At 46.7% G+C, this 15,004-nt stretch overlaps 1 protein-coding gene and 1 non-coding gene across 4 annotated transcripts in view; one reads left to right on the forward strand and one right to left on the reverse strand.

The window, feature by feature from the left end:
- The window catches only part of PLEKHA2 (pleckstrin homology domain containing A2), a 75,103-nt gene that overhangs the window by 8,827 nt on the left and 51,272 nt on the right, over nt 1-15,004 (forward strand). For all 3 annotated transcript variants that reach the window (XM_017536916.2, XM_017536910.2, XM_037741406.1), the window contains one exon: nt 6,611-6,774. In XM_017536916.2, coding sequence (XP_017392405.1) covers nt 6,634-6,774 — 141 coding nt within the window. In that variant the 5' untranslated portion in view covers nt 6,611-6,633. The remainder of the gene's footprint in view (nt 1-6,610; nt 6,775-15,004) is intronic.
- Nucleotides 5,687-5,831, reverse strand: LOC119472476. The gene has a single exon (XR_005201625.1). It is a non-coding gene; the product is annotated as a U4 spliceosomal RNA (small nuclear RNA).

The following is a 15,004-nucleotide window of genomic DNA, read 5'->3' on the forward strand; positions in this document are numbered from 1 at the left end:
TATTTCTTTTTTTTTGAGTTGGGGTCTTACTCTGCCACTCAGGCTGAAGTGCCATGGTGTGATCTTGGCTCACTGAAGCCTCCAATTCCAGGGCTCAAGTGATCCTCCCAACTCAGCCTCCTGAGTAGCTGGGACCACAGGCATGCATTACTATGCCTGGCTAATTTTTGTATTTTTGGTACAGATGAGGTTTTGCCATGTTGCCCAGTCTGGTCTTGAACTCCTGGTCTCAAGTAATCTGCTCACTTCGGTCTCCCAAAGTTCTGGGATTGCAGGCATGAGCCACCACACCTGGCCTGAAATATGTTTTTTAGTTATTGGAATTATATGAGGCTATGTCTTGGTTTGGTTTGGTGTGTGTTTGTGATTGGGGGTGTGGGGGGGGGGGGAGAGAGAGAGAGAGAGAGAGAGAGAGAGAGAGAGAAGGACAGGGAGGGACACAGAAAGAGGAATTCTGTACATACATACTCTTGATTTGCTTTTAATGAAGTCCAGGAAGGTAGATGAAATAGGAAACAAACATTTAAAAAATGTGCAACCTCACTAGACATCATTATGTATTTGAAACTAGTAATAGTTTAAAATAATGAGAATATTCAATATATGTAAGATTATAGTGATGGTAACTATATATTGCTGGTTGCAACATAGATAAAATATTTTTAGAAAGCAATTTTGTAAAAGGACTCAAGAATTATAAAAGATTATAGCCTGGGATTTCATTGTATTATTACTTGGAATTTATTCTCTTTCCATGTAAAAGAAGAGACAAAACATGAACATATACATTTTAGCATTATTTATAATAGTGAAAAATTGGATACAGCCTCCAGTTTAATCATAGAGAAATGGTATGTAAATTATAGTAAAACCAGTCCATTAATGTTATGTAACCACTAGAAACAATGATTCTAAAGACTATGTAGCAATGTGGAAAATGCTCATGACATCATCTTCAGTTTTAAAAAGGCCAATTATGTGGATAGGGACATGAAAAAGCATGCAAATGTGAAAATTGCTGGCTGGAGTGATTGTGAAAATAATTCCAGCATTGTTATATTATATGATTTTTGCACTAAACCCAGAAAACACGAGGGAGATTTGGCTAGGGAAGATAGGGAGCTGAGTAGGTTGGATAGAGCCCCCTTCTCTTATAGATATCCTGTGTACTTTGTTAGCTGCGTGTTGTGAAGGCCGGGAAGCTACTTGCCAGATAGATAGTTTCATTACGGTATGAGAGCAAAGGTGAAAGGATCATCTAGAGAGAGGGGTATCTAGAGCTCTAACCCAGCATGAACACTTTCTTTCTTATTTATTTATTTATTTATTTATTTTTAGAGATGAGGTTTCACCGTGTTGGCCAGGATGGTCTCGATCTCCCGACCTCAGATGATCCGCCCGCCTTGGCCTCCCAAAGTGCTGGGATTACAGGCGTGAGGGCTGGAGTGCAGTGACATGATCTCAGCTCACTGCAACCGCCACCTCCCGGGTTCAAGCAATTCTCCTGCCTTAGCCTCCCAAGTAGCTGGGATTACAGGTGCGCCCCACCATGCCTGGCTAATTTTTGTATTTTTAGTAGAAACGGGGTTTTACCATGTTGGCCAGGCTGGTCTCAAACTGCTGAATTCAAGTGATGCACCTGCTTCAGCCTCCCAAAGTGTTGGGATTATAGGTGTGAGTCACTGCACCTGGCCCCAGCATGAATGCTTTCCATGTTGTTCCAGGAGATGAGGGCCAGGTATTGTCAGCATGCCCACAGGCTTTCCTGGGGAACTCCTGGGATAAACCACCCTAGGTCACCCTCTGCCCAGTATTTTCACACTAGGAAACTCAGGACAAAATGAGATGTAAGGCTGGGTGTGGTGGCTTATGCCTGTAATCCCAGTACTTTGGGAGGCTTGGGGTGGGAGGATTGCCTAGGCCCAAGAGTTTGAAAACAGCTTGGGCAACATAGCAAGATCCCCTTCTCTACGAAGAATTAAAAAATTAGTCCTTCACGGTGGTGTGCATCTGTAGTCCCAACTACTGGGGAGGCTGAGGCAGGAGGATTGCTTGAGCCCAGGAGATGGAGGCTGCGGTGAGCTGCAGTTACACCACTACATTCCAGCCTGGGCAACAGAGTGTGACCTGGTCTCTAAAAAATAAAAACACAAAATGAAATTTAAGATAAGTGATTTTGGCCAGGCATAGTGGCTCATGCCTGTAATCCCAGCACTTTGGGAGGCCAGGGCGGGTGGATCACCGGAGGTCAGGAAATCGAGACCAGCCTGGCCAACATGGTGCAACTGCCTCTACTAAAAATACAGAAATTAGCTGGATGTAGTGGCGCATGCCTGTAATACCAGCTACTTGGGAGGCTAAGTGACAAGAGTAAAGCTCCATCTCAAAAACAAAAAACAAAAACAAAAAATCCTATGTAACTGGCAGAGTGTTTGAGAATTAGAAAAGACTTTTTTTTTTTTTTTTTTTTTTTGAGATGGAGTCTCAATCTGTCGCCAGGCTGGAATGCAGTGACATGATTTCTGCTCACCACAACCTCCAATTCCCTGGTTCAAGCGATTCTCCTGCCTCAGCCTCCTGAGTAGCTGGGATTAGAGGCATGCACCATCACGCCTGGTTAATTTTTGTATTTTTAGTAGAGATGAGTTTTCACCATGTTAGCCAGGATGGTCTCAATCTCCTGACCTTGTGACCTGCCTGCCTTGGCCTCCCAAAGTGCTGGGATTACAGGTGTGAGCCACCGCGCCAGGCCAGAGAAGACATTTGGAAGCTTTGCCTTGGTCTTGGCAGGGGACTTGGGGGTGACAGCATATATATGTGCACCAAGTGTTTCCCCGTCTAAGTACCAATTACTACTAGCACTCCGCCTTCTCCCCTCACTGGGTCATTGCTATAATAGTAGAAGCTAGGGATGAGCTGGCATGGTTGATTTCCACACAGCCTCTGTGAAGAAGAGAAAGAGCCAGGGAAGATGTGGAATATGATGGTGACATGGCTGAAGAGGCGAGGACAGGGGATTCGGGAGCCTGGGGCAGCTCTGTGGACCCAATCTTAGCAGCTATTGAGACAAGGGATGTACAAATGGGATCAGAATGATCTGTCAGAAGATGAGGGTTTAGGACCTGAGGTTCACGTTGTGCGCAGCATCTGAGTGTGCTGCTGCTGCGTGGGTCAGCTAGTTAGAGCCACGTTTCTGTGTGATGCTCTGCTCTCCTGCATGCTCCGTTCTCCTGCAGCCAGTCCTTCCCCCTGCCTCCCACATTCTTGATGAGCTCTGTGACTCAGCTGCTTCTCGGGACATCTGAGCAGCTGCTTTTTTCTAGGGATAGATCTGCAGTCAGGAGATGTTGTAACCTGAATGCTTATCTTTCCCGTGGGTCCGTGAGGGCCCTCTCCCACCTCGAGGCCCCTGAAACAAAATTGGACTTTGGGAAGATTGTGGAAAGAGTGCCTTCTTTAGCCCCTGACTTCAGAAAAAGACAGGCATGACCAGAGGCGGTGGCTCATGCCTGTAACCCCAACACTTTTGGAGTCTGAGGTGGGTGGATCACCTGAGGTCAGGAGTTCGAGACCAGCCTGGCCAACATGACAAAACCCATCTTTACTAAAAATACAAAAATTAGCCGGGCGTGGTGGCATGCACCTGTAATCCTAGCTACTCAGGACACTGAGGCAGGACAATCACTTGAACCTGAGGAGGCGGAGGTTGCAGTCAGCCCAGATCATGCCACTGCACTCCAGTCTGGGCAACAGAGCGAGACTCCATCTCAAAAAGAAAAAAAAGAAAAAGACAGGCATGATGGATCCTGCAGGCTAAAAGGAGAAATTCGAGAGCCAGTGTTAAGTTGGACACCGTGCTTACCGACTGGGCTCAGAGACAGCTTTGCTCTTCCACGGCAGCTTGTGTATTTCCTCTGATGCCTCAGGAGTAGTGATAGTTTTTGCAGCCCCTGCAAATTCTGTCTCCGTGACTGGTTTGGCATCAAGGGGGTTTGCCTGGTTTTCTTGGGGTGCTGGGGATCATTCTGAACAGGCAGCTCTGCACCCTCCCAGAAGGCAGACTCAGCCCTTCTGGCGGGACTCCCGTTTCCCCACCACCCCAGGGAGCTGTGGCTTCTCTCCAGGATATGCTTCCCCCGCCCCAGCCAGCGCCGGACTGCTTCCCTTGCTGCCTTTGACCCAGTGTCTGCTGCGAGACTTCACGTTCCTCCCGTGGCGTCTGTTCCTCATTCTTGCCTGTGCCTGTCTGTCTCCTGTTTCTGAACTCAAACTTGCTCCATGGTGAAACTGGAGCTGGGATGGAAGTGTTGTTCTAGGAGGCACTGGGTCCGTCCACAGGTGCTATATGGAAGGATGCTGCTTTGGGCAGGGGTGTGCTTCCCCCAGCCTCTGCTGTGCGGCAAGACGTCCTTCTCCTCTGCTGTGTTTCCCAAACCTCCTCTGCCCACTGCTGATCCTTCTCACCACCTCTTTTACGGCAGCTCCTCTGACTTCTGTAGCTGTGCTGTTTCACCTCTGCCCTGTTTCTCCCCTGCTTTGCTATTTGTCCTTTATCCTTTCTCAGTGAGTGGCTGTGGGATCCCCAGACGTCTCCCTGATGTCTTTGTCTTCTGTCCCCCTGACCTCACCTGGATCAAGGGATTCGTGGGTCACTGGTATCCATGTGTGTGTTTGGGGGACATTTGTTCCTAGGGGCTGCCTCTCAGCACTGCCCCTTGTGGGGGTGGGAGAGACCACCACCGATTGCCACCAATCGCCACACCACCAGTTGCCATCCTTACTTAGAATTGGCCTGATCTGAATCTGCCTGGTGTCACCCTGTGGGAGGGTGTCTCCCTCTGGGCCTGCAGGACCAGGGCTGTCGAGTCTCTGTACCTCACCTGCTGACCCAGTGTTCTGTTGCAGGGGATGGCCTGAGCCAGCCATCTCACAAGTTTGTGTGGCTGTGGACAGAGGGCCTCCATGGACTGGGGCTATTTGGCCACCATGAACTTTGCTCTGTTGGAGTCATCAGTCATCTGAGGGCCTAGGGGTTAGGACTTCCACATAGGAATTTTGAGAGGACATAATTCAGCCCACAACAGTGACAGCAAAATGACATAAGAGTTGCTGGGCCAGGGCTGTGACCCTACCTCAAGGATCCAGAAACCTCTTGCCTTTTAATATCTTAGTATCTTCATGGAGCTGCAGAGGCTGTCCTTTGTGACTTAATTCCTGGCAGAATTTTCGAAAAATTTTTTTATGTTTAATTTTTGTGGGTACATAATAGGTGTCTATATTTATGGGGTACATGAGGTGTTTTGATACAGGCTTGCAGCATGTGACAGTCACTTTATGGAAGATGGGGTATTCATCCCTCAAGCGTTTATCCTTTGTGATATAAACTGTCCAGTTATACGCTTTTAGTTTTTATTTTATTTTAGTGAGACAGAGTTTCACTCTTGTTGCCCAGGCTGGAGTGCAATGGCGTGATCTTGGTTCACTGCAACATTTGCCTCCTGGGTTCAAGAGATTCTCTTACCTCAGCCTCCAGAGCAGCTGGGATTACAAGCATGTGCCACTATGCCCAGCTAATTTTTTGTGTATGTGTATATATATATATATATATAGACACACATACATATGTATGTGTGTGTATATAGACACAAATATATATATACATATATTTGCGTATATATACACATATATATATATACAAAATACATATATTTTACTATACATATATATGCTGGGCATATACATATATATAAAATATATATATGCTTTTCAATTAGCAATAATTGCGCCTCGGATAAACCTCATTGGCTACGATACTGCCACTGCGCAAAGCTATTTTTTTAATTTTTAATAGAGATGGAGTTGCACCTTGTTGCCCAGGCTGGTCTCGAACCCCTGACCTCAAGTGATCCACCCGCCTCGGGCTCCCAACGTGCTGGGATTACAGGCATCAGCCACCATGTCCACCCTCTTTTAGTTATTTTAAAATGTACAATTAAATTATTATTGACTATAGTTATTCTGTTGTACTATCAAATAGTAGGTCTTATTCATTCTTTCGAACTATTTTTTTGTAGCCATTAACCATCCCCACCTCCTCCCCGGCCCACTACCCTTCCCAGCCTTTGGTACCATCCTTCTACTATCTCCATGAGTTCAATTGATTTATTTTTGGATCCCACAAATGAGTGAGAACATGAGATGTTTGTCTTTCGTTGGCTGGCTTCTTTCACACTTAACATAATCATCCCCAGTTCCATCCATGTTGCTGCAAATGACAGGATCTAGTACTCCATTGTATATATAAGCCACATTTTCTTTATCCATTTATCTGTTGATGGCCACTTAGGTTGCTTGCAAATCTTAGCTATTGAGAACAGGGCTGTAATCCTGGGCACATAGAGCCTCAGAAAAGTGCACGGAATATGTGTGAATGCATTTTTATGGGTGCTTAATATTGGGAGTGGTTTCCAGGGTTTGTGGTAGAACATTTGGTGCCCCACAGAAGGAAGCTGGTGAGAGTCTCAGTCCAGCTTCTGGGAAAGATTCCCGCAGGTCCTGAGGCAGAGCTGCTTCATCTTCGTTCTCATCAGCACCTCCCTCCTGCGCACAGGGTGATGTGAGCAGAGCCCAGGAATGCCTTATGTGGATCGGCAGAACCGAATCTGTGGGTTTCTGGACATCGAGGAGCATGAGAACAGTGGCAAGTTTCTGCGGAGGTACTTCATTCTGGACACCCAGGCCAACTGCCTCCTCTGGTACATGGACAACCCCCAGGTGAGATTCTTGGGTCAGTGGGAAGGGGTGGGGTGACTGGGTGCCCATCACTGCGCTGGAGGAATGCACACGGGGTTAGCCTCCAGGCCTAGGCTCATGAGTAACACAACCTGAGGATCAGCAGGGAGAGGTCAACTCTACAACACACACAGACACACACACACATACACGCACACACGAACATTCATGTGCACATACACCACACACACACCCCATACACACATACCACACAGACACACACACCTCATACACACACACCATGCATACCATACAGACATCAGACATATACACATGCACACACCATATACACACTACACAGGCGTACACATGCATACACCACATACACATACCACGCATGACACACACCATACACACATATATATATGTACATACATACACCATACACACATACATGCCCCCATACACACACACCACACCCACATACACACAACTCACACACACACACAACACACACAGACACACGCACACATGAACATTCATGTGCACATACACCACACACATACCCCATACACACATAACAGACACACACACGCACCTCATACACATGCATCTCGTACATACACGCCACACATACCATACAGATATCACACATATACACATGCACACACCATATACACACTACACAGATGCACACATGCATACACCACATACACATACCACACACGACACACACCATACACACATATATATATATATACATACATACACAGGCAGACACATACATACACCTTATACACACACATCACAACCATACACACACCAGACACACCATACACACACACATACCCCCATACACACACACCACACCCACATACACACACAACTCATACATACACACCATAACACACACAGAGACACACACACACACACCTCATACACACACACTCCCGTACATACACACCACATGTGCATATACCCCATGTACACACAGACACATACACGCACACATACAGACACATATTATAGGCACACACACATACACACACATACCGTACACACCACACACACGCACACACACACACAGGAAACCATCTCAGATCTTAGCTTGGAGAGAAGGACGCTCTCCTGACCCTGGCATCTGGTGTCTGCTCTCTCACATAGAGGCCAGCCAGGATCTGCCTGTGAGATCCAAGTCCTGCATCCAGGCTCCAAGGCATGGCTTGTTTCCTGTCACTTCTCTCTAGGGCTGTGGCCTGTGGCTGCTCCTGCTCTTCTAGTCTGGGGGCCCCTCCCCAGCAGAGAGTGTGACCTGCTTCCCTCAGCTGGACGCACGTTGGACTTCTTTGGTCTCCTGACTCAGGAAGCCCTAGAATCCTGGATTGGAGGTGCCCTTGGAGGTCACCCAGTTTTGTTGCCTCATGGTGCAGATGAGAAGAGAGCCTCTGACACTGCACTGAATGTAGTCAAGGACGTGGCCAGAATTAGGTGACTTGCTGAGCATCTTGCGGAGGTCAGGCACAAAGATGGGGGCCACCTATCTTTGATTGCTTTGTCTGGGAGTCCCTGGAGTCATCTCTGCTCTGGGAACAAGTTGCTTCGCCCTGATTTGGGATCTCAAGGCTTTTCTTATTCTGGCCCTGAGTGCTGCTAGCTCTTTCCCTCCCCCACCCTTGAGCAATTTGGTGTTTGAATGAGCCTTCAAACACTGGCTTGACCTCTGAACAGCGAGGTCATAGGTTGTGGCTGTGTTGGGATGTAGAAGGGTGTGAGGTCTGGGATTTGGCTTTGGTTCTGAGGTTTGGGAAGAGGAAATTCTGGATGTCCTGGGGATGGAGTTGTGTTTTAAGATGTGTTGTGGAAAACGTGTTATGTGAATCTCTAGGTCATTGTCCAGGGACTAATCATCTAGTGGCCTTGGGCATTTGAGAAAAACAGTACAGATGCGGAAAACGTAGTCAGAAAGTCAGCTGCTGCTAATTGCCTTCTCCAGGAAAGATTAACCCTAAGTATAACTGAGCCCCATGTTTCACCCTGCAGCCCTGATAAACCTGTTGCTTATTTTCATTTGAAGTGCTGAGTATTCAGAATGAACCCTTTCTAGGCACATGGTGACACCCTCAGCTCAGCCTGGAATGCTGCTATTTGTCATGTAATGGGCCTAGTTTGCCTTCAGGTCCTGTGATATCATTTTCCCTTCCTTTGCTCTTTTCTTTTCTCTTTTTTTTGAGACAGAGTGTCACTCTGTCACCCAGGCTGGAGTGCAGTGGAACGATCTTGGCCCACTGCAACTTCTGCTTTCTGGATTCAAGTGATTCTCCTGCCTCAGCCTCTTGAGTAACTGGGATTACTAGCACATACCATTGTGCCCAGCTAATTTTTGTTATTTTTAGTAGAGACGGGGTTTTACCATGTTGGCCAGGCTGGTCTTGAACATCCAACCTTAAGTGATCTGCCTGCTTTGGCCTCCCAAAGTGCTGGGATTACAGGCTTGAGCCACCATGCCCAGCCTTTTTTTTTTTTTTAAATTTGGGGTCTTACTCAGTTGCCCAGGCTGGATTGCAGTGATGCAGTCATAGCTCACTGCAGCCTCAAACTCCTGGGATCAAGGGATCCTCCCACCTCAGCCTCCCATGTAGCTGGGACTACAGGTGTGTGCCACCACACTGGGCTAATTATTTTTATTTTTTGTAGAGATTTGGGGTTGGGGGGTATTACTATGTTGACCAGGCTGGTCTCCAACTCCTGGTTTCAAGTGATGCTCCTGCTTTGGCCGGAGTTAAGTCTTTGTTGCCAGTAGACTTGGCTTTGGGCACACCAGAGATGAGCCCTGGGTAACTTATGGGTCTTCGAATTCCCTCTTCATTCTCCTTCTTTGTATACTTCCTCCCACTCACCTGCCATCTGAGCGCAAGTCATTCGAATGGATTTTTGTCTTGATTTACCTGCTTCATGCCATGCTTTCCCACTAGGGCTATGCTTCACCCAAATTGACTTGCTTCGGGAATCCTATCTGGCTGTTGCCAGCTGCCTCCCTGGAGAGTTGGATCTTTCTTTACACCATGGGTCACGGACTGAGACTTGTGCTGTCAGTGGCAAATCACCCAGGACCACAGTGGCACCATCTTAGAACGTGAATATTGACTGTTGTCAGGATTCCCCTCACTCTGATTTGATTGTCACTGGGGACCAGAACCTGCGCTAAGCCTGGATGCTGTGCCTCGGGCAGCCTTCTAGACTCTGTGGGGTCAGCCTCTGCAACAGGTTCCCCAGCCCAGGTCAGGCCCTTACTCTTTCATGCCAGCTGAGATCTCAGAGTGTTTTGTGGTAGAAGCTTCTTTGAGTTTGAATTACCAGGTAGAGCTCACTAGTGGCCCACTGCTGGGGATTCTCTACGTTTTCCTGGGAAGCAGTAGAGCTTACCTGGCTTGGCATATTCTTGAAAAAGGAGAGTCTTGCTATGATACAGAAATAGTTCGGGACATTTTCTTCTTCCGTGGTTGGGTTAGTTCTTTGCCGTGTGAATGGCCAAATAGCCACTCCAGATTTAAACGTGGGTGTTTCAGGTAAGTTATAAAATGGTATTAGTGAGCATTTATTACTGTGTGCCAAGCACACTTCATTGGGTTTTTATTTCATTCTGACAACAAGTCTAATTGGTAGGTATTATTGCCCTCATTCTGAAGATGAGGTAGGTGAGGCTGGCAGGGGAAGAATTTGCCTGTGGTTACATGATAAGAAAATAGCACAGCTGAGATTCTAACCCTGGCAGCCTAACTCTAGTGCCCCTGCTATTATTGCTGATAATGAGACAGGCATCTAAGGGTGTCTTGGGAGAACGGAGAGCCTGCAAAGGTAGTTTCTGATTAAGAAAGAGAAACCTGAGGACTCTCGGGGCTGGGAGGTCCTAGAAGGTAGGGCACTTGTGTGGCTTAGTTTTTGATCATAGTGTCCAGCATTTAATAAATATGTGTTCATTGAATGAATGAATGAATGAATGAACTAACGAGGGCCAGGGAAGGAAGTGGTTAGAAGTCAGGTCCTTAGGGAATGTGGAGCGCCCAACATTGCTTTCCTGGGACTGGGGATAGGGCCAAAATGGAATGGAAGCTCTCTAGAGAGAGGCATCCTGGGGATTTTGGTCTGGAGATTTTGATCCATTCTTACGAAGAGAGGCATTGAGAACTGTGTGTGGTCGTTGAACATCTTTATTTGATAGGAAAAAGGAGACCCCTGATAATGTTTTCTTAGTTGTTTAATAGGCAGTAATAAGCAGAAGATTTTTGGACCCAGGTCTCCGATCCTTGTGTTGAAGCCTCCTGGTAGCTGGTGTTCACTGAGCCTAAATCTGCTATTGCTGCTGCTACTTCTGTTATTACTAATTGCAGCTCATATTTACTAAGTGGTTGTCATGTACCAGCTGTGGTATGAAATGCTTTGAACTTCTCAATAATCCCAGGGCCCAGGGTCTGCCGTCCCTCTTCGCTCCTGGTCGCGCAGGTGGTAAACGCAGAGCTGGAGCCAGGTCCATCTGACTTGGGTGTGCAGCCTCCCTTTGTCTGCCTCTCTCCCCTACTGACGTTTGTGCTCAGCCCTGTGCAAGGTCCTGTAGATGATGTGGAAAATGAGGCCTTTGCCACCAGGACACTTCAGGCTTCGTTGGGGCGAGGAAAACAACACACAGAAAACCATGGTGCTAATAATCCTGGCATATCATTATAACAGGGTAGCATATTATTAAGTGCCAGTGTCAGTGCCTGGATGCCAGTATTTGGGATGAAAGAGAAGGGGTTGCCATTTTCCTTTGCCGCCACCCAGAAGGGAACGATGTAAGACTTGGAGGTAGAGTCTCATACGGAAAGTTCTCAGGGTGGGGAGATGGGAGATAAAGGTTGCAATCTTGGCTCTGCCAATAAGTTGATTTACATCTTAGGCAAGTCATCTATCCTGTGGAGTGTGGGCACTCTAGGTGATCCTTCCACCACCACACCCGGCTAATTTTTGTGTTTTAGTAGAGATGGGGTTTCACCATGTTGGTCAGGCTGGTCTCCAGCTTCTGACCTCAAATGATCTGACCGCCTTAGCCTCCCAAAGTGCTGGGATTACAGGCGGGAGCCCCCTCGCTGATTCTCTAGGTGATCCTTAACCTGCCTTTTATCCCTTCATTTCCTGAGAACAGGAGATCCTGGAGTTCAATAGCACTATTAACATATTTACTAAATTTGTTCGGTGTGCCAGATGCTTGTCTAGATACTGCGGCTACATCAGTGAACAAGACAGTCTTTGCCTTCATAGAGTTTATGCTGTTTTTGGGGAAATAGACAATTAAATACAAATGGGGTGGGGAGAGCTGGGGGCCCCCTTTCATAGAGGAGGTGTCACTAGATCCAGATGTTGAAGGATGTGTGAGGTTCATTTTTGCTGTACATTATTCACTAAAGCTAATAGTTAAGGGCAGGGACTTCCCTCTCGCTGCATAGCACCAAAGCAAAAGGCAATTTCTCTCCGCAGAGGAGTGAAGGTTATTCACATTTGCAGAGCATTTTGTGGGTTTTCACTTACTTTGCCTTTTTATTTTTTATTTATTTATTTTTTTGAGACAGAGTCTTACTCAGTTGCCCAGGCTGGAGTGCAGTGGCATGATCTCAGCTCACTGCAACTCCACCTCCCGGGTTCAAGCAATTCTCTTGCCTCAGCCTACTGAGTAGCTGGGATTACAGGTGCGTGCCACTATGCCTGGCTAATTTTTGTGTTTATTAGATGCGGGGATGTCATCATGTTGGCCAGGCTGGTCTTGAACTCCCGATGTCAGGTGAACCACCTACCTCGGCCTCCAAAGTGCTGGGTTACAGGCCTGAGCCACCACGCCTGGCCTGGTTTTCACATACAAGATGTCATTTCATTGTTATACCCACCCTGACCCAAGCAGAGCTGAGGAGATGGCGGAGGGCATTCTAAGTGTGGGAAACAAAAGTCATTGTGGGGTAAAGGAAGGGGAGTGAGCTCGCCTGGTTGGAGGGGCATTTAAGGTCAGAGTCCCCAGAAGAAGACCCTAAGATGAGGAGTCAGGTGCTCAGACAAGATCTGTTGGCAAGTTATTTGCTAAGGAAATGTTCCCACGGAGACTGTGAAGATTGCTGGGGAAGGAGGACAGGGAAGGAAGAAGGCCAGACAAGGGTGTGAGCTCAGGTAGAAATCTGAGCAAGTCTCCTTTCACCGTGGGCCTGCAGGAGCTCTGGGGTGAGTCACGCCTCAGCCTTGTCTCAGGGAGCTGGGCTTTCTTGTGTCTGCATCGGCAGTCCTGGCTCCAGCTCTGCACCTGTGACAGAATGGCTTCTGGCAGCCCAGAGGCAGTTCTCTGAAGCAGAGCTGCGGATGCAGGCCCTGGAAGGCACAGCCAAATGGCAAAAAGAAATGGAGGGAATTTGGGAGGCCAGTGGCAATGTCTGCTAGATGGGTGTACAGTAGGGGCTTGTCAGGGATCAGAACACAGCATGGGCCAGGCACAGCCTTAAATGTCTGGCAGAATTTAGAATCAGGGTGGTTAAGTAATGAATCAAGGCTTCTTATACAGGCAGTGGTAACTCTAAAGTGATACAAAACAAAAACTCATTAGCTAAAAAGGACCCATATAAATGGAAAGTCTCAGTATTATTGATGATGGACGCTGATTTGGCTAATGCATTTAAAAATCAGTATGTTGACAATATCAAGCAAACATAATTAAAAAAAAAATGATAGTAAGGACATTCAGCATGAGATCTACCCTTTTAACAGCTTTTTTTTTTTTTTGAGATGGAGTTTCACTCTTGTTACCCAGGCTGGAGTGCAGTGGCTCGAACTCAGCTCACTATGACTTCTGCCTCCCAGGTTCAAGTGATTTTCCTGCCTCAGCCTCCCTAGTAGCTGGGATTACAGGCGCCCACCACCACACCCAGCTAATTTTTTTGTATTTTTAGTAGAGACAAGATTTCGCCATGTTGGCCAGGCTGGTCTCGAATTCCTGACCTCAAGTGATCCACCTGCCTCGGCCTCCCAAAGTGCAGGGATTACAGGCGTGAGCCACCGTGGCATTTAACAAATTTTTAAATGCACGATACCGTATTGTTAACTATAGGCATGATGTAATACAGCCAGTCTCCCCCATCTAGAACTTACTCATCTTGCCTGCAATCAAGTAATTCTTGAACAAAAACAAATGCTGGCTGGATTTTCCTTAAAATGTTACTACAGTATTATAGCACTAGTGCTTGCATTTTAATTTCACATTGGTTTCCGTCGTGATAGAGGAGATGAAATTTCTGAGGGCCTTAGGGCTGCTCTACTCTAGTACAGAAATCTGCAGGGTAACTATGTTTCAGTTGCAGAGTATTGCTTATGTCCCACGCCTCTAATGTCCACTTGGCTAAGTAATTGCAAGACCAAATTCTATGGCCCTGCCCAAAGAGACAACAGATGGGTGAAAACAATATTCCACTAGATTGCTGGTCTTGTCAAATTTACTCTGTCAAATGTTTTTTTTTTTCCTCTTTCTCCAAAAAATATGGAGATGCTTTTACTTTCCAAAGGCCATGGTATGACTCATGGATTATCAAATAACCAAAACGATAGCATGGCTCTTGGTAACACTGGGATGCCAATGAAAGCCCTTTGCTTTTATTTTATTTTTTTAAAATAAGCTGAAAGCAGTTATTTCCATTGATGGGGTGAAGAGCGTTAGCCATGTTGGTAACAAGATAGATATTTGGTGCATTTTAGTAGAGAGCATAAAAAAGTATGGGAGGACGTTATAATAACACATAATGTATAATGGACAATACTGATGTTTTAAAGGCTAGGTGAAAATTGGCATTTTTTTTTTTTTAAATGTGAAACTTTCCTAAGCAAATTTTGGCTGAAAGCCAGGAATAATTTTTGCATCGTATGCTTCAACCTGTCAAAATGCCAGGAACCAGGAAATAACGTTCTTTAAAAATTGGGCAGTAGCGGGTGTGGTGGCTCACGCCTGTAATCCTAGCACTTTGGAAGGCCGAGGCGGGCGGATCATGAGGTCAGGAGATCGAGACCCTCCTGGCTGACATGGTGAAACCCCATCTGTACTAAAATACAAAAAAATTTAGCCGGATGTGGTGGTGCCTGCCTGTAGTCCCAGCTACTCGGGAGGCTGAGGCAGGGGAATCGCTTGAACCTGAGAGGGCGGTTGCAGTGAGCCCAGATCAAGCCACTGCATTCCAGCTTAGGAGACAGAGCGAGACTGTCTCAAAAAAAAAAA

The sequence above is a fragment of the Cebus imitator genome, unplaced genomic scaffold (genome assembly GCF_001604975.1).
Source record: "Cebus imitator isolate Cc_AM_T3 unplaced genomic scaffold, Cebus_imitator-1.0 Scaffold5, whole genome shotgun sequence".
Taxonomy (NCBI): domain Eukaryota; kingdom Metazoa; phylum Chordata; class Mammalia; order Primates; family Cebidae; genus Cebus; species Cebus imitator.